At 41.3% G+C, this 25920-nt stretch overlaps 1 protein-coding gene across 10 annotated transcripts in view; it reads right to left on the bottom strand.

The window, feature by feature from the left end:
* The window catches only part of ddc (dopa decarboxylase), a 156755-nt gene that overhangs the window by 116099 nt on the left and 14736 nt on the right, over positions 1 to 25920 (bottom strand). For 2 of the 10 annotated variants that reach the window (XR_007250065.2, XM_048557341.2), the window contains exons 1-3: positions 4373 to 4520; positions 4049 to 4268; positions 3167 to 3280 (exon numbers count right to left, since the gene is read on the bottom strand). Coding sequence is in view for 9 of the 10 variants with exons in the window: in XM_048557341.2 (XP_048413298.1) it covers positions 3167 to 3280; positions 4049 to 4268; positions 4373 to 4428 (390 nt within the window). In the remaining variant the exon portion in view is untranslated. Of the gene's footprint in view, positions 1 to 3166; positions 3281 to 4048; positions 4269 to 4372; positions 4521 to 4552; positions 4860 to 4889; positions 4908 to 21564; positions 21640 to 25920 lie in introns of those variants that run through there. The other 8 variants (XM_048557390.2, XM_048557382.2, XM_048557365.2 and 5 more) reach the window with 7 other exon arrangements.

Below are 25920 nucleotides of genomic sequence, written 5' to 3'. Positions count from 1 at the left end.
AAGGGGCAGCTTGGGCTTGTTGGGCTAAAGAGCCCATTTCCACACTGTAGGAAATCTAATTGACATAAAATATTAACCCTTTCTGTCCCAGGAGACGTTTCTCGACCTGCTGGGTTGGTTTCGCCAGCATTTTCAAGTTTTATAAAAGCAAGGATTTCTACTTTAATTGAGCTAGTTGCTGGTGAGTGAGACAACATCTCGAATACCGTTTTGGTGTCCTTTTTTAAGGAAGGATGTCAACGCATTAGAGGCAGTTCAGAGCAAGTTTAGTAAAATTTTATCTGAATTGAGCAATTTGTGAGGACAGACTGGGCAGACTCAGCTTGTGACCTGTGGAGTCTATACGACTGAATGGTGGCTTGATTGAAGCCAATGAGGTCATGCATGGTCTTGACAAGGTGGATGTTGAAAAGATGTTTCCACTGTGAGTCAATCCAGAACTTAGAGTACTGATTTACAGTTAGGAGTTGCTCTTTCAGGATAGAGTTAAGAAAATTTATTTTCTTTTAGAAGTACATACAATATTTGAACTTTGCACCGAAGAAAAACTGAAGGGAGGGTCATTGAATATGTAGAAGGGAGAGGTAGACAGATTCTTGCTAGGCACAGGATTTAAGAGTTATCAGCCATAAATGAAAATGTGGATTTCAAAACACAACAGATCAGCCATAATCTTATTGAATAGCAGAGAGGCTCAAGTGGCCAAACAGTCTACTTCTGCTCCTATTTGATACGTTTGTATGTTTGGCATTGATGAAATATCAAATAATAGAACTTGCAAGGCTGAAGCCCATGCAATCAAACAGGCAGTGAGCGCATGGATTTAAATTTGGCTAAATGGCTGGAAACAAAGAAGTGGAAGTTTTTATTGGATTGGTGGATTTTTTTATTGGTGACTGCAGAGGTGATGGCCTAGTGGCATTATCACTAGAGTATTAATCCAGTGACCCTGGTCATGTTCTGTGGACCTGGGTTCAAATCCCGTCATGGCAGATGGTGGAATTTGAATTCAATAAGTAACTGGAATTAGGAGTCTAATGATGATCATGAAATCATTGTCAATTATCAGGAAAACCCATCTGATTCTATCAAGTCCTTTAGGGAAAGAAACTGCTGTCCTCACTTGATCTGACCTACACCTGACTCCATACACACAGCAATGTGGTTGACACTTCACTGCCTTCTGGGCAATTAATCACAGAATCCCTATGGTGTGGAAACATGCCCTTTGGCCCAACAAGTTCACGCCAACAATCAGAGCATCCCACCCAGATCCATTCCCTGTAATCCACCTAATCTACACATCCCTGAACACAATTGGCAATTTAGCATGGCCAATCACCTAGCCTGCACATCTTTGGACTGTGGGAGGAAACCAGAGCACCTGGAAGAAACCCATGCAGACAGAGGCAGAAAGTGCTGGTGGCAACAAATGCTGGCCTGTCCAGTGACAATCACATCCCATGAATGAATATAAAGAAAGCTATTCAGTAATGTTAAGTCAATACTTAGTCAGCACTAATGACATGCTTTTCCTGATGCAGTGCACTTTTTTTTCCAAACTCTGTACATGACACTGAACCTGTCAACATTGTAAATTGCAAGGAGGCCACTGAAAGATTTCCCAGAGGATATAATGATTGGCATGTGGACTGGGCAGACATGTGACATATTTTGATCAGAATAATGAGGGAGACAAGAAAAAATAAGGGTATAATTCCAAAAGGGAGTGTAGGAACAGTGGGACCTGGTGGTACTTCTGTATAAATTCTTGAAGGTGGAAGGGTACTTTGGGAAAGTAGCTAAAAGGCTTTTTATCCTGGGCCTTCTAAAGAGAGATAAAGAGTACAAAAGTCAATTATAAATCTTCTAAAACACCAGCTTAGACTCAGGTGGTATACTGGACTCTATTCTGGGCACCAATATTTCAAAAATGAAGGCTAGAGAGTGGGTACAGGAAAGGTTAACAGGAACTGTCCTTGGGATGAGAGATTGCAAGTTTGTGGAATGATTGGAGAAGCAGGGATAACTATCTGTAGAGAAGGTATAGAGGAGATTTGATATATGTGATCAACATAGTAGAGTGTCTGGACAGAGCAGATAGAGAGAAGCTGTTTCATATTGGCAGAGGGGTTGAGAACCAAAAGGCACCAAAATAAGATGAATGACAAAATAATCAATGGCAAAATGAGGAGAACTCTTGAGAGATAGTAGCTTTCAAAACATAATTTAATCATTTTTGAACAGAAACAATTGCTGGACTACAGGGCAACTGCAGTGGGGAGGGACTGGTTGAATTGCTCCTGTGAAAAGGTGGCATGGATACAATGGCTCGAATGTCATTCTTGTGTGCGGCAACCATTTTACTATTTTAATCGGTTCAATTAATTAAAACTGACAGGAAAAATGGCTTTAAAATGGAAATTGAATTATATCTGCTTGCTCTAGGTTCACTACTACAATTAGCCTTGATTTGGCTTGTTCCTCTCTAAGGGGCATGAACTGGTGTTGCTTACTTGCAAAGAAAAATATCCTTCAAACAACTGCATGCAACAGAAATCTGCTTGACAATGTGGACTGATCACATTTCATATCTTTTGGCTTTTAATCACATAATGTAGCAAGATCCACCCCATCTATATGTCCACACCTCATACATACACAACCACACAGACAATTTTAGACAGCAAAAATCTACAAGTAATAAAGATTTACTGAAATCTCAATGCTTTCATATACCTAGAAAATTAGAAGTCACATTCAAAATCATCAACAAGATACATCTGGTATAAATTAAGGCAGGTATTTTGGAATATTTCACACTGTAATTCAATAAAATTGTGAAAGTGATGTGTCACTAATTTACATCGCTCCTATCTGCAACAATTTTTGTATTTTACATTAACTTGCAAGTGGTTATCAAAATCTAAACATTTTTTCATTAAAAAAAACTCCCACGCTTCTAAATTAAAATGATGAAAAGATAAACTGAAAACAAAACTGTTTAATTCAGAACTAATGAGAGCTGTTTTGTCAGCCTCACAGTGCCGGACAGGCTGATAGGTTTAAATGCTTATACTCGTGCTCCTTAAATGTAATACCTCTGCAATCTTCACATGATTACTTGTCCCTAATTGTAAAACATAAAGCAATGGAAGATTCCTACCCAGGAAAACCCAACACAGCCGATGGCACCAGATAACATATCACCCAGAAAACTGGGAAAGGAGCTGCCAGCAGGGAAGTAAGCATGAAAATGAGGACTTTGCCAGTGGGTTACCTGTAGATAAATGCAAATTGTCACAGTCAATATTATTTCCAAAACAAAGCAGGTGTCAGTACATTTGTAGTCATCGCTAATGTGACAACTTACTGTTCTCAATCCAAATTTTCTGTTATAGCAATTGACCATTTGGTTAAGATACTAAGGAGGATACAATGCTTTATTTGCCTCTCCAAATCCGTTCCGATTTAGCGCGCTCTCCCTTACTTTTGGTGGTTTACATTGCTCACAAGTATATTTAAATAAATACTTAAATAGCTACATGGTGATTACTGATGATGGCTAATAGCTAAAAGAAAAGCAAATAAAAACGCCATGGTGAATTTGGTGATGGGAAAGTCGCTCAGTTGGGCACATTTGGGTTAAAAAATAATAAGGGTTCTGATGAAGGGTAAAAACCGAACGAACTGCGGATGCTGTAAATCAGAGGCAAAACAGAAATTGCTGCAGAAACTCGGCATGTCCGGCAGCACCTGTGGAGAGAGATAAGGATTAATGTTTCGGGTCGAGTGAGCTTTCCTTCGAACGGATGAAGGATGACTGGGACCGAAACGTTAACCCTGCGTTGTCTACACAGATGCTGCCATACCTGTTGAGTTTCTGCAGCAATTTTTGTTTTTATTTTAGTTCTTCATCTTGTTGTTCAAATATAAGGCAACAGGTAGTTTCAGAATCATAACTGAAGTTTTTATCACTGCTGCACGGTGAGTACAAGGTACAAATGTTTAGCACCAGGGATCGAATTTGCAGGTTGAATTTGCTCACCCCTGGCATAATGACTCTCTCGACGTCCTTCATCAGATCCTCGAAGCTGTCTGGTTCCTGGGGCGCGCTGTCCGGAATTAACGATCGTAGGTACCCGGGCTGTACCGCCGGGTAAACGGGACGCAGCTCGATTAATTTCAGGTAATCTGTGATATAATCCACCATCTGTTTACCCCTCGTACGGAATTCTTCGAAATCCATGGCGTTTGCCCAATTCCAACTAAACAAAGCAGCAGAATTGTTTTTTAAAATTGAAAATTGGCGCACAGCCTAAAACGTAAAATTTACACAATGCTAATCCACCATGACAAATACATGAACCACCTTTGATGTCTCTTCAAAGGTGAATCTAAACTGCAGGTCAAATTCGATTTGTACATTCTCTGTGCACCGACCTTTCTTCATCAATTCAATCGCAAATGAATAGAAAATGCGTTTACTGTTTTTTTGCAGAGGGCACTGTACTATAGTGTATACTATACTGTACTAAGTTGCTATACTTACCACGACGACCCTTTTAACAAATCCTTTCTACCTTAAAGTAATCCGAATGTAGTTAAGTAGTTTGACGCCGTGTACTTACCAGCCGGATTATTACACATTCTAAATGATAAACTGCTGCTGAGACATTGTACTAACGCATGATTGAAATGAACTGTACTCACATGTGAGCACAATGTCGCTGACTTGCACTTTGTTCTTTTCAGTTTCGGGCAAAATGTTAGAGGAAAATATATATATATATACCACAATCTTAGTCACTCGAGGTCAAGCAATTCTCAACGCAACTGCAATCGCCAATCACAGTCAGGATCAAGCTCCTCCTTTGCTTCAGACTTACCACCTACGTTTAACAAACCGGTTGGGAAAATCCCCAACATGCCCAAGAAGGGGGAAAATCGAAAATAAATTCAGTAATACTTGAAAATTAATGCCCTCATCGCGCTGACTCACTGTGGATACACTTTCCTCTGAGCCTGAACTTTTAAGATACAAAACACAACGGAAGAACGAGGCCATATGATTCATGGTATCTGTGTTTGGTAAATTGCTAGATTCATAGCTGGAAGGTCAGCATTTAATACTGAACCCATCTGGCAAGTTTTCAAGAGCAGGAAGGTCATTTAATCAGATAGCCGAATGGTGAGTGGGTGACTGGATACAAGATTGGCTGATTGGCCAAAGGCAGAGAGTTGGAATAGAACATAGAACAGTACAGCACAGAACAGGCCCTTCAGCCCACAATGTTGTGCCGACCATTGATCCTCATGTATGCATCCACAAATTTCTGAGACCATATGCATGTCCAGCAGTCTCTTAAATGACCCCAATGACCTTGCTTCCACAACTGCTGCTGGCAACGCATTCCATGCTCTCACAACTCTCTGTGAAAAGAACCCGCCTCTGACATCCCCTCTATACTTTCCTCCAATAAAGGGGTCATTTTCAGGGAAGGTACAGAGATTGGACTCATTCATATAATTATTCACATTATACATTAATGATCTGGACAAAGCAACTGAGGGCACTGTTGCTAAGTTTGCAGATGACACAAAGATAGGTGGAGGGACAGGCAGTGCAGGGGAAGTGGCGAGGCTGCAGAAGGAATTGCACATGCTAGGAAAGTGGGCAAAGAAATGGCAGATGGAATACAATATCAAAAACAGTGAGGTTATGATCCTTGGTAGCAAGAGGTGGAGACAATTTCCTAAACAGAGAAAGGCTTTGGAAATCAGAATCACAAAGGGAGGCAAATGCACTATTAGTATTCATTTCAACAGGGCTGGAAAACAAGAGTACAGATATTCTGCTGAGGCTGTACAAGGCTCTGATCAGACTGCATTTGGAATATTGTGAGCAATTTCGGGCCCCATATCTAAGGAAGGATGTGCGAGCATTAGAGTGGATCAGAGGAGGTTTACAAGAATGATCCCGAGGATGGAGGGATTGTCACAAGAGGAACAATTGAGGACTCAGAGTCTGTACACAATAGAGTTTAGAGGGATGAGGGGGGAATCTTATGGAAACTTACAGAATATTGAGAGGCCTGGATAGAGTAGACATGGAGAAGATGTTTCCAGCAGTGGGCGAGACTAGAATCCAGGAGGCACAGTGCCAGGGTAGAGGGATAACCTTTTAGAATTGAGATAAGGAAGAAGCCGGACAGCAGTTAATCTCTGGAACTCTTTGCCACACAGGGCTGTGAAGGCCAAGTTATTGAATGGTATTTAAGACAGAGATGGATAGGTTCTTGATTGGTAAGCAGAATAAGGGTTGAATGAAGAAGGCAGGAGAATGGGTTGAGAAACATATCAGCCATACTCGAATGGCAGAGTGAATAGCCTAATTCTGCTCCAGTATATTGTAGTCTTATGAAAGCCTAAGTCCAGAGTTTGGTGCTGTGTCTTTTCCTGTTTGTGGTTTACATTAATGAGCTAGACATGAATACAGAAGGCTTAATCAGTAAATTTCCAAATGAGGTGAAAATTGGTAGTGTGTCAAATAGTGCAGAAAAAAGCCTTAGCTGACGTTTCACAAAAGCTGACGTTTCAGGCAAAATTGTGAACAGAGATAATGGGAACTGTAGATGCTGGAGAATCCAAGATAACAAAGTGTGAAGCTGGATGAACACATCAGGCCAAGCAGCATCTCAGGAGCACGAAAGCTGACATTTCGGGCCTATTTACTGATTAAGCCTTTCATGATGAAGGGTCTAGGCCCGAAACATCATCTTTTGTGCTCCTGAGATGCTGCTTGGCCTGCTGTGTTCATCCAGCTTCACACTTTGTAGTCTATGTAGTCCTGTAGCCTAAAGCTTTTCTCTGCACTATTTAACATACCACCAATTTCACCTCATTTGGAAATTTACTGATTAAGCCTTCTGAATTCATGTCTAGCTCATTAATGTAAACCATTAATGTAAGCTCATTAATGTGCTCCTGAGATGCTGCTTGGCCTGCTGTGTTCATCCAGCTTCACACTTTGTTATCTTGGATGCTCCAACATTTGCAGTTCCCATTATCTCTGAGGACTATATAGACTGTCTGGTCAGATGGACAGAACAATGGCAAATGGAGTTTATTTCTGAAAAGTGTGAGATGCTTTGTTTTGGAATGATTTAACGAGGCAAGGGAGTAACACGTTGAATGGTTGGACCTGAAGAAGGAAAGAGGCTCACAGCATGAGATTGGTGTGCAATTCCATGCATCCTTGAAGGAAACAGGTCATGCGAACAAGGTGTTTAAGAAGGAATTTGGGATACTTGCTTTTATTATTTAAAGCACTGAATACAAGAGCAGGGAGGTTATGATGGAACTATATCAGTGGGGTTAGCCACTACCAGCTGCACTAAATACCACTTCTCATCGCCATACAAAAGCAAGGATATGATTACACAAGAGATAGTGCAAAAAAGATGTGCCGGGATGTTGCCTTGCCTGGAGTAATTCAGCTGTGAAGAGCAGCTCGCTAGGCTGAGTTGCTTTTCTTAGGGCAGAGCATGTTGATGGGGGACAGTACGGTGGCTCCGTGATTAGCACTGCTGCCTCACAGCTCCAAGGCCTTGGGTTTGATTCCACCCTCGGGTGACTATTGGTGTGGAGTTTGTACATTCTTCCAATGTCTGTGTGGGTTTCCTACACAGTTCAAAGATGTGGAGGTCAGGTGGATTGGCAGTGGGAAATGCAGGGCTGCAGGGATGGGGGTATGGGTCTGAGTGGGCTGCACTTCAGAGGGTCAGTGTGGACTTGATGAATTTATAGCGTCCTGAACAACATGGACTATGGTGGGAAATGTGGCAGCATTCCTGTGTGAAGAGCAGCAAAGCCTATCTTGATGTCAGGAAAACCTTGCTGTATTTTTCAACTGAGTTCCAGGTGTCCATACAAAATTCTTGCTAGGCAGCAGTGAGTTGCCTATTAATGGGGGATTATGGCTTGTTAACAGGCTTATTAACCGTAAATTTTGCTTCATTCACTTGCAACTTTCTATCTTATTCTCAACAAGGAAGTCAGAGGTGGACAAGGTCAAAATTCATATGACACCAGGTTATAGGCCAACATGTTTATTTGAAAATGCAAGCTGAAGAGAGAGCTGAGCTCCAAAAGCTTGCATTTTCAAATAAAGCTGTGTGAAGCTGGATGAATACAGCAGGCCAAGAAGCATCAGAGGAGCAGGAAGACTGACGTTTTGGGTTGAGACCCTTCTTCAGAAAATGGACGATAACCTAGTGTTGTGTGATTTTTGACCTTGTCCATCCTAGTCCAACACCGCCATCTCCACATCATCCATGACACAGGGGAGGCAATGGCCTAGTGGTATTATCGCTCGACTGTTAATCCAGAGACCCAGATAATGTCCTGAAGACCTGGGTTCAAATCCCTCCATGGCAGACAGTGTAATTTGAATTCAATAAATATCTGGAATTAAGAATCTAATGATGACCGTGAATCCATTGTCGGAAAAATCCATCTGGTTCACTAATGTCCTTTCGGGATGGAAACTGCCATCCTTACCTGGTCTGGCCTACATGTGACTCCAGATCCACAGTAATGTGTTTGATTCTTAACTGCCCTTTGGGCAATTAGGGATGGGAAATAAATGCTGTCTATCCAGCGATGCCCTCATCCCGTGAATGAATAAAGGAAAAAAATCTCAGTTCTGCAAAGAGCCGCCATGTTGGTCACCATGAGCACCAGTCACACACATCCCAAAATTACCAACCCCTCAGAACCTTCACAGCATCAATGCAATGCAGTGATCTGCCTTTCAGGACAATCCAGCAGTTAAGGATTGCTGGAAGTATGTTTTGGATTCAGGGGCAGGGACACAGCTCGCAGATTGGACTAGGCTGCATCTCAAGGCCATTTGTTTGCTCTCTTCGTGCTCCTTAGTTGCAGCATCCATACCTTGCCTTGCTGTGCCATTCAGGTTAGCATGTTGATGCTCAGGCAGAGCTGAAAGGCTCTCAGTATTGTTGTACTGACTTGGTCTTTTGCGCAGACACACAGGCAGGCCATTTGTTATACATGGCAGTGGGGATCAGTTCAGGGTGAATGGATGTCTTTCTGAAGAACCCACTGAAACATCAAGCTAGCACTTGCTGTATATGTCAGCATTCCAGTCACGGTCTAGGGGTTTGACCATTGTCAGTCATCTGTTTAGGCCAGTCTTTGGGAGGGCCAGTGTCAGTGTAGTCCAAGCAGAATGTCTCACATCACCCTAGTGCGCTGCACTCTCCAAAACTGAAGCAGGTAACAGGAGATGTGATTGATGCTAAAGAGCTTGGGGAATGGGAGCAGTCTTCCAAGGACGAAAATGAGGACATTGAAGGGTAAACTCACAGATGTGCATGGCAGTACAGCATTTGGCACTACAAGCTGGACAGAAACTGATTGATACCTGGTTCCAGTATATGTGAGGTCAGTGCAGCAGTCAAATATTGGCCATCATGCTGGCATTTCAGTTGCATTTTAGGTGTGAACTGCAGACATTACTTAACATAAAAACAAAAAACTGCAGATGCTGGGAGTCAGAAGCAAAAACAGAAATTGCTAGAAAAACTCAGGTCTGATAGCATCAGTGAAGAGAAAGCAAAGTTAATGTTTCTAATCCAGTGACCTTCATTCAGAATCATGAGTGTAAGGAGTATAGACATGAATAAGGGGGAAATGAATGAAACGAGGGCAACAAATCCCAGGATCTGATGGTTTCATGCCACAAACAGGTACAGAAAATAGTAGAGAAGATTAATGGAATGCTCACCTGCATATCTAAAGGGCTGGATTATAGGGATGCAGAATGCTGCAGTTATATAAAACCCTTTTTAGAACTCACTTAGAATACTGTGAGTGTTAAAAGGTGTTAAAAGAAGTAGGACAGCACATTGCTGATACCCTAACCATAGTCTTTCAGAGTTCCCTGAATTCAGGAGGTGTACCTCTGGATTGGAAATATGCTTATATCACTCCACTCTTTAAGAAGGATAACAGAGGAAAACCAGGAAATTACAGACCAAATATCCTAACGTCTATGGTGGGGAATTGTTGGAGTCTATAATCAAAGATAGGGTAACTGATGACTTGAAAAATTTTTGTAGATCTGGTAGAGTCAGCATAGATTCATTAAGGATAAGTGATGCCTAACAAAGCTCAGAGTTTTTTGAGGAGGTGACAAAATTGGTGGACAGAGGTAGGTCAATGAATGTTGTTTATATGGATTTCCAGGAGGTTTTTGTTAAAAGTCTCACACAGGAGACTGTTAACTTAAGGTGGAAGCCCTTGGAACTAGAACAAATTTCTGACATGGATGGGAAATTAGTTAAGTGGCAGGAAACAGAGTTGGAATAATGGGTAAGTACTCAAATTGGCAAGACATGACTAGTGGCAGGGATCTGTGTTGAGACCTCAATTATTCACAATATTCATTAACGACTTGGATAACAGCGTAAAAAGTCAAACATTCAAATTTTCTGATGAGGCAAAATTGGGCACTATTGCAGAAGGTGTTGACTACATAAAATTACAGCAGGATATTGATAGATTAGGTGAATGCGTAAACTTGTGGCAGATGGACTTTAATATAAGCGAGTGTGAGGTTATCTATCTCAGACTGAAAAAGCATAGATTAGGTTATTTTGTGGAAGACACAAAGTTAAATACAGTAGATAGTCAACAAAATTTTGGGGTTCAGGTACACAGCTCTTCATCATGCCACAAACAGGTGCAGAAAATAGTAGAGAAGATTAATGGAATGCTCACCTGCATATCTAAAGGGCTGGATTATAGGGATGCAGAATGCTGCAGTTATATAAAACCCTTTTTAAAACTCACTTAGAATACTATGAGCAAATCTGGGCACCAAACATTTGGGAGGATGCTTTGATCTTGAATTGAGTTCAATGTAGGTTGACAAAGATGACACCTGAACTTCAAAGGTTGTTACAAGGAGAGATTAGACAAACTAGGCCTTAATTCTTTAGAATTTGGAAGATTTAAAGGGTGATCTAAATGGTATTCAGGATATCAATGGGGAAAGTCAGAGTAGATAAACTTTTTTCACTGGTTAAAGATTATAAAGTCAAAGAATTAGGCCCAAGCTAATCAGGACACAGGTTAGAAAGCACTTCTACATGCAGAGTATTGGAAGCTTGGAACTCTCTTCCTCAAATACCGGTCATGCAATTCTAATTGTTAAAATTAAGTCTGAGATAGACAAAGTTTTCTTAGTAACGTATCAAGGAATATGGACCCAAGGCAGGCGTACGGAGTTAGGCTACAGATCAGCAATGATCTTATTGAGTGTTGGAACAGGCGCGAGGAGCTGAACGGCTTGCTTATGTACCTGTGTTCTGAAAAAATGGGTAGCACGCAGGTACAGCAAGTATTTAGGAAAGCTTGTAGAATGCTATCATTTATCAAGCAAACTTAGGGAAACTAGGAGATAGTAGGAACTGCAGATGCTGGGGAGTCTGAGATAATAAGGTATAGAGCTGGATGAACAAAGCAGGCCAAGCAGCATCAGAGGAGCAGGAAAGCTGACGTTTTGGGCCTAGACCCTTCTTCAGAAACGTCTAAGCCCGAAACATCAGCTTTCCTGCTCCTCTGATACTGCTTGGCCTGCTGTGTTCATCCAGCTCTACACCTTGTTATCTATAGGGAAGTTAGGCTTGAGTTATGCAGGGCACTATTGAGACCACATGTGGAGTATTATGTACAATATTGGTCACCTTATTCAAGGAAAGATGTAAATGTGTTAGTAATTTACCGAAAGTTTACCCACTAATACCTGGAATGAGTGGGTTTACATATCACAAAAAATTGAAGAGGCTAGGCTTGTTTCACATGGATAACTGTGTTATATTCAACATGAGAGCCTAATGGAAGTGAGCTTAAGGTACCTGCCTAGTATATATGTGGTAGAACTCACATGACTGTAGCAGACATTTGTACATGATTACATGTCAATGCAAGTAGTTTAGATGTGTAAGTGGTGGCTTGATTAAAACATATAGGATCTTGAGGAGTCTTAGAGGACAGAATGTTTCCTCTTCTGGTTGAACCAAAATCTAATGTCACTCTTTTTAAAAATAAGGCATTGCTAATTTAAAACTGGGATGGGGTGAAAGTTTTCTCTGAGAGAATGATCTTTGTCACTTACCCCCTGAGAAAAAGTCGCGGCAGTAGAGTCCTTGAATATGCTAAATGCAGGAATGGATAGATTCTTGTTATCCCGGGGGGTGGGGTGTGGTGGGGTGGAGTCTGACAGGTTATGTGGGGTAGGGGGGAACATGGATTTGAAGTTACAATCAGATCAGCCATCTTAGGTAGGATCCTCTGATTTGCATATAGAGCACCTCAGGTTACCAGATGTTATTTTCTTATGACTTGATGAAGCATTTTAAGAGGTTTTTCAACATCAAACAGGCCACATTTGTCTTTCTTACAAATTTTCAATTCAGGTAGCCTTGAAAGGACGCACCTTTCGTAACAATTCTCTGCTTCAACAAAATGAAATCTATGTTGATTTATTACACTGATATTTACTTAAAACAAAAATTAGATTCTGACGTGGAAGAGGAAATACAGGAAGCCTGACTCAGTAGCTCAGTGCATGTCAAGTTAAAAGGAGATTAATGCCTCGGGCATGCATCTCTCCTGCATGTTGTTTAAATGTGCAGTTACATCTGAAATGATTCTTTTTAAATGCTTACATTTTAAATTGAAGCTACAAAGTCATGAGTTATTTTATATTTACTCCGTTTTATATTTACATCAAAGATTAAATGAGTTTGCTTCTTCGCCGTAAATATCAATATCATGTACATGGTGATGCATCCATGGATTTCTGCTTCTACCATAATTAATTACTCCTGTGACTCCATTACCCAGAGCTGTGCCAGGACCATTTAAATACTGCAGGCTCCATCCCAGGTATAGCAATGAGAAAACACTAGATTGTTTCCTGGCTGAAAATTTTTCAATAATTGGAAAACACTTTCAAATATGCACTTCTGGTTCAGCTTCCATATTTATCACCTGCAATTTTGAGGTCACCCAATATTGTGTTCCCTGTGCTTACCTGCATCAAATCTCAGTCACTCATCCTACTGACCTAACTTATATCCCAGGTTAGCAACCTTAACATTCTCACCCTGGCTTTGAAAACCTTCAATGGTTTTATTTGTCCTTACCTCTGTAAACTCATCTAGCACCAAAACCTTTAGAGATAGAACGTAGAAAAGTACAGCACAGTACAGGCCCTTCGGCTCACAATGTTGTGCCGCGGAATAATTCTAATCCAAAAATAAAATAACCAAACCGAGATTCCCCTCAATTCACTGCTGTCCATGTGCATGTCTAGCAGTCGCTTAAATGTCACTAATGACTCTGCTTCCACGAATACCACTGGCAAACTATTCCGTGCGCTCACAACTCTCTGGGTGAAGAACCTCCCTCTGACGACTCCTCTATACCTTCTTCCTAACACCTTAAAACTATGGCCCCTCGAGGCAGTCAATCCTGCCCTGGGGAAAAGTCTCTGGCTATCGAACATCGACAGGGTAGATATTGAAAAGATGTTTGTAAGAGTGAGAAGATCTTGAACTAACGGATACAGTTACTGACTAAAAGGGACAGCCATTTAAAACTGAGATACAAATTAATTTCTTCTCCCAGAGGATAATGTTTGTTTGGAATTCTCGACTGACAGAACTGTGGAGGTTAGATCAATGAGAGTATTCAAAGAGCTGGGAGATGGATTTTTGAAACATTGGGGAGTCTCTGGCTATCGACTCTATCCATGCCTCTCATTACCTTGTACACCTCAATCAGGTCACCTCTCTTCCTCCTTCTCTCCAGAGAGAAAAGTCCGAGCTCAGTCAACCTCTCCTCGTAAGATAAGCCCTCCAGTCCAGGCAGCATCCTGGTAAACCTCCTTTGCACCCTCTCCAAAGCCTTCACATCTTTCCTATCATAGGGCGACCAGAACTGGACACAATATTCCAAGTGTGGTCTCACCAGGGTTTTGTAGAGCTGCAGCATAATCTCGCGGCTCTTAAACTCGATCCCCCTGTTAATGAAAGCCCAAACACCATATGCTTTCTTAACAACCTTATCCACCTGGGTGGCAACTTTGAGGGAGCTATGCACTTGAACACCAAGATCCCGCTGTTCCTCCACTCTGCCGAGAATCCTGCCTTTAATCCTATATTCAGCATTTAAGTTCGACCTTCCAAAATGCATCACTTCGCATTTATCCAGGTTGAACTCCATCTGCCATTTCTTAGCCCAGCTCTGCATTCTGTCAATGTCTCGCTGAAGCCTGCAATAGCCCTTGATACTATCAACGGAACCTCCAACCTTTGTGTCATCAGCAAACATACTAACCCACCCCTCAACCTCCTCATCCAAGTCATTTATAAAAACTACAAAGAGCAGAGGCCGAAGAACACAGCCCTGCGAGACACCACTCAGCACCTACCTCCAGGCAGAATACTTACCATCTACAACCACTCTCTGCCTCCTGTCAGCCAAATCACCCTGTATCCCATATCTCCTCACTTTATGAATGAGCCTGCCGTGGGGAACCTTATCAAATGCCTTGCTAAAGTCCATGTACACCACATCCACTGCTCGACCCTTGTCAACGTGTCTCGTGACTTTCTCAAATAATTCAATAAGATTTGTAAGGCATGACCTGCCCCTCACAAAGCCATGCTGACTCCCTTTAATCACGCTATGCTTTTCCAAATAGTCATAAATCCTATCCCTCAGAATTCTTTTCAAAACCTTGCTGACCACAGACATAAGACTGACTGGTCTGTAATTTCCAGGGATTTCCCTATACCCTTTCTTGAAAAGAGGAACAACATTTGCCTCCCTCTAATCTTCCAGTACGGCTCCCGTGGAGAGTGAGGAAGCAAAAATCTTCGCCAGCGGCTTAGCAACCTCCTTTTTCGCTTCCCGGAGCAACCTAGGATAAATCTTGTCTGGCCCTGGGGACTTATCAATCTTAATGTTGGCCAAAATTTCCAGCACATCAACTTCCTCAATCTTGATCTGTTCAAGCCTGTTTTCCTGCTCCTCAAAGTTCTCATTCACAACAAGGTCCCTTTCCTTAGTGAAAACCGAAGCAAAAAACACATTTAGGGTTTCCCCTAACTGCTCAGACTCCACACACAAGTTCCCTACGCTATCCCTGATTGGCCCTACTTTCTCCCTGATCATTCTCTTATTCCTCACATACAAGTAAAATGCCTTCGGGTTCTCCATAATCCTTCCTGCCAAGCCTTTTTCGTGCCCCCTCCTGGCCCTCCTCAGTCTACTTCTGAGCTCCTTCCGAGCAAGCCTGTAATCCTCTAAAGCTGTGCTAGCCCCTTGCTTCCTCCACCTTACGTACGCTGCCTTTTATTTTTGACAAGAAGCACCTCTGTACCCGTCATCCAAGGCTCCTTAATCTTAGCCCTTCTTAACTGTCTCAGAGGAACAAATTTATACATCACTCGCAACAACTGCTCCTTAAACAGCTTCCACATGTCTGCTGTGCCCTTTCTGTGGAACAATTGCTTCCAATCTGTACTTCCCAACTCCTGTCTGATCGCGTCACAGTTTCCTTTACCCCAGTTAAATATCTTCCCCTGGTAACTGCTCCTTTCCCTTTCCATGGCTATGGTAAGTGTGAGGCTGTTGTGGTCACTGTCGCCAAAGTGTTCTCCCACCACGAGATCTGACACCTGTCCTGGCTCATTGCCGAGCACCAAATCCAAAATGGCCTCCCCCCTCGTCTGCCTGTCCACATACTGAGTAAGGAAACCCTCTGGACTTTTTGAATTCTGGCCTCATGGGCATTCTTGATTTTAGTTCTTGCAACATTCTCGGCTGTGCCTTCAGTGGCAAAGGCTTTAAGCTCTGACATCCTGGCTCCAGACCTCTCCACCTCTTTCTTTCCTCTTCTTAAGACTTACCTCTTAAATCAAGCCCTGATCGTTCAATATACTGTTACGAGGCTTAATGTCAAATTTGTTTTATGCTCTTGGGAAGTGCCTTAGGATGATTTGTTCCTTTAAAGGTACTCTAGAAATACAAGCTATGGAATTATATATTGAAATTGCATTTAGAAAACTGTGTTATTCACAATGGGTTACAAACCATGAGCTGAGAAGTTATGGTATATAAAGTACATCAATGGAGTGTTTTCCCATTCGTTTTCCAATGTGAAAAAGTATATGCCATTTGTAAAAATGAGTTTAATGCCCACTTTAACAGGAATTTTTTGTCTGTATGTCTGTTGTATGTCAGTGGGTTTAAATTCATTGTCTTAATTCAAATCATTCACATTAAATGTAAAACCTCCAACAGTTGGAAAATAGTTTTATCTGGTAACTTACTATTACACCAGATTAAATACATCTGAAAATTGGATGGATTACCTATTTCTAAAGGAAAAATACAACCCTGCTTACTGTTCATACAACAATTAGCATTTTAAATTATGGGTTGTTATTAATAGCATGATATATTTAAACAGCACACAGACAGTTACAAGGAAAGGCAAGATATATGTCTTTAGGAAAGACATAGTTAAACTGGAAAATGTGCAAAGAAGATTTACAAAGATGTTGTCAGGGCCTGTCGGCCTCAGTTATAGGGAGAGGTTGGCCCGGATAGAACTTTATTCCTTGGAATGTAGGAGATTGAGGGATGACCTTATTGAGGTGTACAAAATCATGAGGGGCATAGATTGGCTGAATACATATAGATTTTTTTTCCAGGGATGGGGAATTGAAAACTAGAGGGCATAAGTTTAAAAGGTGAGATGAGAAAGATTTAAGAAGGACCTGAGGGGCAACTTCTTCACACAGAGAGTGGTGAATGTATGGAATTGGCTGTTCCCTATGCTTACCTGCATCAAATCTCATTCACTCATCTTACTGACCTACATTAAATCCCAGGTTAGCGTTGGAAGTTGAGGGAGACTTTATAGAGAGATCATAAGGGATATTGTTAGGGTGAATAGCCAAGGTCTTTTTTCCCAGGGTAGCAGAGTTCAAAACTACATGGCATAGGTTTAAGGCAAGCGGGGAAAGTTATAAGAAGTACCTAAAGGGCAGGTTTTCATGCAGAGGATGGTGTGTATGGAATGAACTGCCAGAGGAAGTGGTGGAGATGGGCACAATCATAACATTTCAAAGGCATCTGGATGGGTATACAGAGGGATATGGGCCAAATGTTGGAAAATGGGACTGGATTAATTTAGGACACCTGGTAGGCATAGATAAGTTGGACCAAAAGGTCTGTTTCTGGACTGTACATCTCTATGACTGTAACAGATCCTTACGTACCTGTGGTGAGATGTTCCATTAAGTGGTGGGAGTCAAAGTTCAGGATTTGTCTTCATTTCTTTCCTCTTCTACCACCTGTCTGCTTCAGTATTCCAATGTGATAGTCAAGGTGTGATATTTGTACATGGGGAATGGGCATTTGTAGATAAGCCAGCACTTTTAACCCATATCCATAATTGTTCTTGAGAAGATGGTGGCAAGATGCTTCTTGAAGCATCACAGTCTTTGGTGAATGGGCAAACTCTCAATGTAGTTAGGAAGACAATTCCAGCATTTTGACCCAGAATTAGTCTTGGACTCACAATATAGTTCAAAGTCAGGTTGGTGTGTGTCTCGCAGGAGAACTTGCATCGTGTGTTCCCCTGCATTTGCTATCCTTTTCCTAGGTGACGGAGATTTTAGGGAATGAAAGCTGAGGGTGGTGATGAAGTTCCAAGCAAGCTCTTTGATATCAAACATTTTGATTATTATTGGGACTGTATCTTCCAGGCAAGTGAAAAGTGTTCCATCACATTTCTGACTTATGCATTGTAGATGCTGAACAGTTACTGATGAGACAGGAGTTACTTGCTGCAGATCCACGGTATTTATATGACTGGTCAAATTCAGTTTCTAATCAATATTAACCTCCAGGATGTTGATAATGGGGTCTCAATTAATGACAATGCCATTAAATGATGGGAAAATGATTAGATTTTCTTTTATTGGAAATGATCATTGACCAGCTCTTATTGTGTAATGATTATTTCGTGCCATGTTCAAGTCTGAAAGTTGTTCAAGTCTTGTATCTGATACTTCAGTATATGCAGAGTCACAAATGATCCTGAACATCCCCAGTTCTGACCTTATGGTTAAAGGAAGACCCTCCATGCAGCAGCTGAAGTGTTAGGACCTATGATGCTATCCTGAGGAACTCCTGCAGTGACCTCCAGGGATTGAGACAATTTACCTCCAATTACAGCAACAAATGTCCTTTATACCGTACGACTTCAAAAAGTACAGCGTTTCCTCCAATTCTCAGCAACTCCAGTTTTGCAAGGGCTCCCTAATGCCAGACCTGGTCAAATGGTGCCTTGCTGTTCCTTTGCACTCAGTCATCCTGCCTCTGGTATGAGCTCTCTTGTCCATTTTTGGATCAATGCTGTATAATGTTCAAGACCTCAGTGGCCTCTCAGAACTCAAACTAAACATCAATGAGCAGGTTATTGCTAAGCAAGTGCTGTTTGATAGCACTGCTGATGATAACTTCCTCACATTGCTGAATATTGAGTGTAGAACAAGGAGGCAGTAATTGGTTGGGTTGGATTCATCCTGCTTTTTATACAGGGAATATCTGGGTAAGTTTCCACATTGTCAGGTAGATTTCAGTGTCCTACCAGTATTGGAACAGCTTGATGAGGACCATCACTGGAACACAATTCTTGGAAATTATTGATACAACATTATCAGAACCCATGGCTTTTGCAGTATTCAATGCTTTCAGGCACTTCTTCATATCATGTGCACTGAACTGAATTAGCCAAAGTCAGGCAGTGATGCTGGGGAGCTCAGGAGAGGGCCAATGGAGGTGATTGCATATTTTTCAACCTTATTTTTTGTCTGGATGTGTTTTATTGGTGAAGAGACTACACCAGAACTGCTTGCATGCCAACAATTGGAAACAGCATTCAAAAGACAGAGCTAAGCAATTACACAACCAATGGATCACGTTTAAACTCTGCAGTCCTGCCACATCCAGGCCTGAATGGTAATTAAAATGAAAAATAAACTCCTGGCATATTCAGGCTAAAAATGGTAAAGGACAATAAAATAACAATAGGCGGAGGACCTCCGCTTGCAATCCCATCCCCAATGAAGGGGGAGTAACCCACTTGGATCTGTCGGTCTTTGGTCCCCATGTACTTATTTTATGAATGCTGGAAAAGCAGGAAGAATACTGGAGATGAGTATTAATACTGCAGAAAGCTGCAGAACAGAGAGACTTTGGTGTCCTCATCCAGGAATCACAAAGAGCTAGCATTCAAGTTCAGTGGGTAAGAGAGAAGGCAAATGGAATGTTGGTCTTTATTTCAAGTGTCACATTTCAAACAACAGCAGGAATGTTTTATTAAAACTAATTACAACACTAACCAGACAACAGTTTTGGGTCTTTCATCTAAGAAAAGATATGCTAGTGTTGGAAGCAATCTAGAAAAGGTTCTCTCGGCTGATACCAGTTATAGGGAGACCATTTAATGGGGAGAGGTTCAGTAGATTGGGCTTGTACTTATTGGAAAATAGAAGAATGGCAGCCAACCTTATTGAAACAAAAAGAATGAGGAGGTGATGGCCTACTGGTATTATCACTGGACTGTTAATCTAGAGACCCGCATAATGTCTGGGGAACTGAGTTCACATTCCACTGTGGCACGTGGTGAAATGTGAATTCAATTTAAAAAATGAGTTAGGAATTAAGAATCCTGAATCCATTGCTGACTCTTGGAAAAACACATCTGGTTCACAAGGGTCCTTTAGGGAAGAAAACTGCCATCCTTACCTAATCTGGCCTACATGTACTCCAGATCCACAGCAACATGATTGACCTTTAACTGCCTACTAGGTAACTAGGGACGGGTAATAAATGCTGGTCTAGCCAATGATGCCCACATCCCATGAATGAATAGAACATAGAACATTACAGCACAGTACAGGCCCTTCAGCCCTCAATGTTGTGCCGACCTGTCATACCGATCTGAAGCCCATCTAACCTACACTATTCCATGTACGTCCATATGCTTATCCAATGACGACTTAAATGTACCTAAAATTGGCGAATCTGCTACCGTTGCAGGCAAAGCGTTCCATTCCCTTACTACTCTGAGTAAAGAAACTACCTCTGACATCTGTCCTATATGTTTCACCCCTCAATTTAAAGCTATGCCCCCTCGTGCTCGCCGTCACCATCCTGAGGAAAAGGCTCTTCCTATCCACCCTATCTAACCCTCTGATTATTTTATATGTCTCAAATATATAAAAAATAGGAATAGGAAAAAAAAATCTTAGAGAATTTGACAGAGTAGATGCAGAGAGCTTATTTCCCCTTCTGGGAAATTCTGGGACCAGAGAACATAATCCCAGAATAACGGGTCACCCATTTAAAACAGATGAGAATTGCTTCTCTCAGAGGGTTGTGAATCTGTGGAACTCTTTACCACAGGGGGCTATTGAGGTTGAGTCATTAAGTACATTCAATGTTGAGAGAGACAGATTTTTAGTCTGTAAAAACATTAGCATTATGGGGGATATGTAGAAAAGTGAAGTTGAAGATTATTAGGTCAGCCCTGATCTCATTGAATGGTGAAGCAGAGTCAAAGGGCTGAATGGCTTACTTCTGCTCCTAAGTCTTATGGTCTTATACTATTGTTTCATGTCTAGAGTCAACAGCAATGATAAATTACTGCAGACATGGAGAGTATCTTCCAGCCTCATTTATCTGCCTTCTATAGTTGGGATGTTTCTCCATTGAAATGACAAAGCCTTCCAGTACCTTGCCCAAGGACTACTCATTGGCTGATCTCTGAGCCCGATCATAAGATCACCAAAATGCTTTATTTAAGGTAATGATCACAGGATATTGTTCAGGAGTGGGTGATCTAGCTGACTTTTCCAGCCATTATCAAAATACTGTGATTTAATTAAAAATTTGTAAGCTCGCCACCCAGGGGAAACTCCAGGCAAATGCAGCTCATGAATTGGGAAAGAATGAACTGTTTGCTGTCCAGTAGCTTCTCTTTAGTTTGTGAGAAATATAATGCCAATAGATACTAACAAACAAAATTCATCATGCTTAATGAAAATTCCTTGCTCTACTATGATAGACATAACAATAAGCAATAATTCACGGAGCTCTTTTCCTGATTTAATAATTATTGAGCCCAATTATTTGAGATTATCTATCCATGCACATTGCAATACAAAGTAAGCCTTTGTACAAAAATATCACAGACCATTATGACCAATTTATATTTTAGGATTACTTAAAGGGAACCAGTTTTGCACCAGACTTGAATCCTTCATATTGTGGAAACTAATCTATTTACACCACATAGCAGACTCTGACAGTGACACATGAATGTAACATACCAGACTTCTCAAGGTCCGCATACATTACTTTGTTTTCTTGGCCACTAAGTCCTACCTGACAGGATATTCTTCTGAGGGAGAGATAACACCCAACAGTTGTGCTCCACGTAGATAGGAAGGGGATGTTGTCCTGCATTCAGAATTTAAAATAGGGAGAAAATTAGAAAGCAAAATTCTAAAGTAGTGATGTCTGATTCCACACAGTGCCATGTACAACTGAGTACAGAAATAGAGGGATAAGGCAGATGAATGTATGGCTGGAAAGAGGGTGCAGGAGGGAAGGTTTTACACTCTGATGACACTGTTACTGGCTCTGGGGAAGATGGCACTTGTATGAACCAAACAGTTTGACTGACTGATTGATTGATTTTATTGTCATGTGTACTGAAATACAGTGAAAAGCTTTATCTACATGCAGTACCAGCTGATAACAGTAAACAAAGGATGTTACAGAGTTAAAAGGCCTAAAGGTTACATTGCCGGTTACACTATTTGAGACTGGAGTCCACTCAACAGACTGATAACAGCGGGAAGGAAGCTGTTCCTGAACCTGCTTGTGCATGTGATCAGCTTTTTGGAGGTCATTACCAGTGTGTGATGGGTCTTTGATGATGTTGGCCACCTTTCTGTGGCAGCGGGCCATATAAATAGAGTCCATGGATGAAAAGGTGGCTTCCACGATGGTCTGGGCTGTGCACACCACCTTCTGTGGCTTCTCATGGTCCTGGGAACAGCATTTTCCATACCAGGCCATTATGCATCCAAACAGTATGTTTTCAATGGTACTCCTGTAGAAGTTGGTGAGGGATCATAAATACATGCCAAATTTCCTGAGCTGCTTGAGGAATAAGAGGCATTGTTGTGAATTCTTGACTGTCGCATCGACGTGGGAAGTCCAGGACAGGTCGTTGGTTGTTGTCACTCTGAGGAACTTGATGCTCCTCACTCTCTCAACTTCAGTTCCGTTAATGTAGATGGGGGTGTGTTCTCTTCTCTCTGAAGTTGATAATCAGTTCTTTAGTTTGCAGATGTTGAGAGATCGTTTTCATTGCACCACATCACCAAGCCCTCTATCTCCCTTCTGAATTTTGACTCATCGTTATTAGATATCCATCCCACTATGGTGGTCTCATCAGCAAACTTGTAGATGGCACTTGCTTGGAATTTGGCACAGTTGTAGTTGTACAGGGAGTACAGTAGGGGGCTGAGGACGCAACCTTGGGGAGCTCCAGTGTTGAGTGTTATTACAGAGGAGGTGCAGGTACCCATCCTCACTGATTGCAGCCTGTGCGTCAGAAAGCTGAGGGTTCAGTTGCAGAGGATGGAACCAGACCAAGATCATGCAGTTTTGAGACTAGTCTGGAGGGGATAATGTTGTTGAAGGCAGAGCTTTAGTCAATGAGCAGGAATCTGACATAGGTGTCTTTGATGTCCAGGTGTTTCAGGGATGAGTGCAGGGATTTGCATACTGCATCCTCTGTGAACCTGTTACATCAGTAAGCAAATTGCAGTGGATCAAGGCAGGCCGGGAGACTGGAGTTGACGTGGGCCATGACCAGCCTCTCCAAGCACTTCATGACTATTGAAGTCAGAGCTTTTGAGCAGCAGTCATTAATACATATTGCATATGCTTTCTTGGGCATTGGGATGATGGTAGTCTTCTTGAAGCAGGTGGGGACTTCGGCTTGTAGGAGGTTGAAAGTGTCGGTGAATACCTCCACCAATTGGTCTGCACAGGATCTGAGTGCACAGCTGGGGACATCATCTGGGCCTGTCGCTTTCCTTGGATTGGCTCCCAGAAAAAACTGATCTTACTGCTGAAGTGGTGACAGAGCGAACAAGTGTGTCTGGAGCTGTCAGGGCAGGTGTCACGACGCAGGTGGTATTCTGCTCAAACTGAGCATAGAAAGCATTGAGCATGTCAGGGAAGGATGTTTCATTATTCACTATCTTACACTGTTTTGTTTCGTATCCCATAGTGTCATTTAGTTTACAATTGCACAGAGCTGGGATTGAATTTCTTGCAGAACATTTTGCTAGTGCTATTGGGAGGACTTTAAAATAATTCAGCTGGAGTGTGGGAACCAAGAGAGAATATTTTAGAGGAACAACAGGGTGCACAAGATGGTTTTAAAGATGGATTGCGCTAGTATGGAGAATAGAAAACTAATAGGTGAAGTCAGAGCAAGGGAGAGAGTAATAAGGTCTGAAAATCAGGGTTATACTGTGTCTATGTAGATGCATGGGAAATAGTGAATAAAATTGGGGAGTTACAGGTGCAGATTGTCATGTGTGATTATAGTGAATTTATAGTAACAGGGACCTAGTTCAAGGAAGGGCAGGCCTGGGTGTTAAATATTCCTGGTTGCAAGATGTTCAGAAAAGTAGGAATAAAAGGAGGAAGAGTGGTGGCATTGGTTAAGGAGAACATTGTAAAGAGGGCATTTCAGAAGGTAGTCCAGTATCATTAGAGATATTATTTTTTGAATCCCATTCATCATCATTCTCATAAATATTACATTTTGAGAAAAAAGATCACATTTATATCTCCATATATTACTAAAGGTTGTTAGTCAACTGTTTCCGGAAATTCAACAGTTTAAATAAATAATTGATTATAAACTGCACATAACAACGAGTAATACCTTGATTCTGTATTACGCTGATTGATGATGGAGTTTGTCGAGGAAATTTTTCTTGGTTTGGACAACACCATACAATCATTGGAAATGGTGCTTTGAGATAAATATATGAAAGATCAGATGGGAGATGTATGGTTGACTCCACAAAGTGCGGCACATTTTGAAGATGGACATATATGGGTTGAATTTGATGTGTCAACAATAATCAGGTGTGAATATCAACTTGTGGGAGATTCTTTTGTTAGGTGGTACAATAGGTCCCATTGTGATACAGTTATACCAGACATGGATTGTTAAACCTTACTCGTTTCAGTTTGTGTATATTATGGGATTTTGTATAAGACATCTACACCTCAAGATGGGAAAGGTGGTTTTAAAATGAGTAACTTGAGATATTCCTGATAACAGTGAAGACAGGGATAATTGTCGCAGTTTGTCTCGAGAAAGGTGATGATTATCTTTCGTACAAATATACCTTGGGTTTATTTAATATAACATGTTGCAGTTTTAATAAAATTGTGCACTTTAATTTTTTTTACAATTCAATTTGTTAAATGGAAAAGAGAGATAACACAACAATTAAATGTGTTACATAGATGAGAATTTAATAAATTGTGAGAATGTGATGTTAGTCATGTGTTAGTAGTGTGACTGGATTCAAATTCTTACCCACGAGAGAGAATTTGTTTATGGCATGTGATCGATTTCGCTTGGAGTTTTAGGATCAGAAAGAGGGACTGTAGTCAGGTGGCAATCAACAGAAACGCTTACAAGACTGGTTAACAGCTACAGTCAATCATGCTGAGAATTTTGGTCAAGGTAGTTTAAATTCTAGCCTTGGTTAAGCCTGTAGCCGAGATATGTTGTGACCTGCGGTTTCCTATGTTAACCAAATAAACCAAGTGTCATGGCAGTTTGCTAGGCAGACTGGTACTATATTACCTTGTATGGAACATGGAATGTGGCTGTTTAATATTTGGGAGTTGTTTACCAGTAAACTCCATTGGCTGAGATTGAACAATGGGATCAGACTTTAGTCGATTCATTGGCTGAGTGCCAGAGAATATTGTAGAAACCAAGCATATTTTTGTGATAAAATTTAGAAGAACAAAGACATTTGCTAGAGGAGCCTTCAGGAGTAACATTTGAGAAGTAAGTGCCCTGAAGTTATCTACCAAGAAGACAAAGAACCACGAGATGAGACTTACACTGACAACAAAGTTGGCCACTTCACTTGAATTGGGTTACTATTTGTTTCAAGCCAATCTCATAGAATTAGAGTTCAAGTTAAGAATCATAGAATCCCTACAGTGTAGAAACAGGCCCTTCAGCTCAACAAGTCCACACTGACTCTTAGCGTTATCCACTCAGACCCCTCCTCCTATAACCCACCTAAGTTACACATCCCTGGACACTACGGACAATTTATCATGGCCAATCCACCTAGCCTGCACATCTTTGGACTGTGGGAGGGAAACCGGAATACCCGGAGGAAACCCTGGCAGACACGGGAAGAATGTACAAACTTCACACAGGGTGTGTTAAATATGAAATAAGTAAAGTACACTAAAGTGAAGCCAAATAAGGTGAGTTAAACTTGCAATTATGTTAGTTGAAGTAATAAATAAATGTTACATAAATAAACATTTACGCTTTATATTGCGTATTGGTGCTTAAAGAGTTCAAATGAATAAGGGTTTGTTTAATTAAACTGTCGATTCTCTACCTTTTGTCTAACACACAAGGAAGAATGCCTATGTAAAAGGTTT

The sequence above is a fragment of the Stegostoma tigrinum genome, chromosome 2 (assembly GCF_030684315.1).
Source record: "Stegostoma tigrinum isolate sSteTig4 chromosome 2, sSteTig4.hap1, whole genome shotgun sequence".
Taxonomy (NCBI): domain Eukaryota; kingdom Metazoa; phylum Chordata; class Chondrichthyes; order Orectolobiformes; family Stegostomatidae; genus Stegostoma; species Stegostoma tigrinum.
Note: the sequence above shows the minus strand (reverse complement) of the source record. Positions and strands in the feature narration are given on the sequence as shown.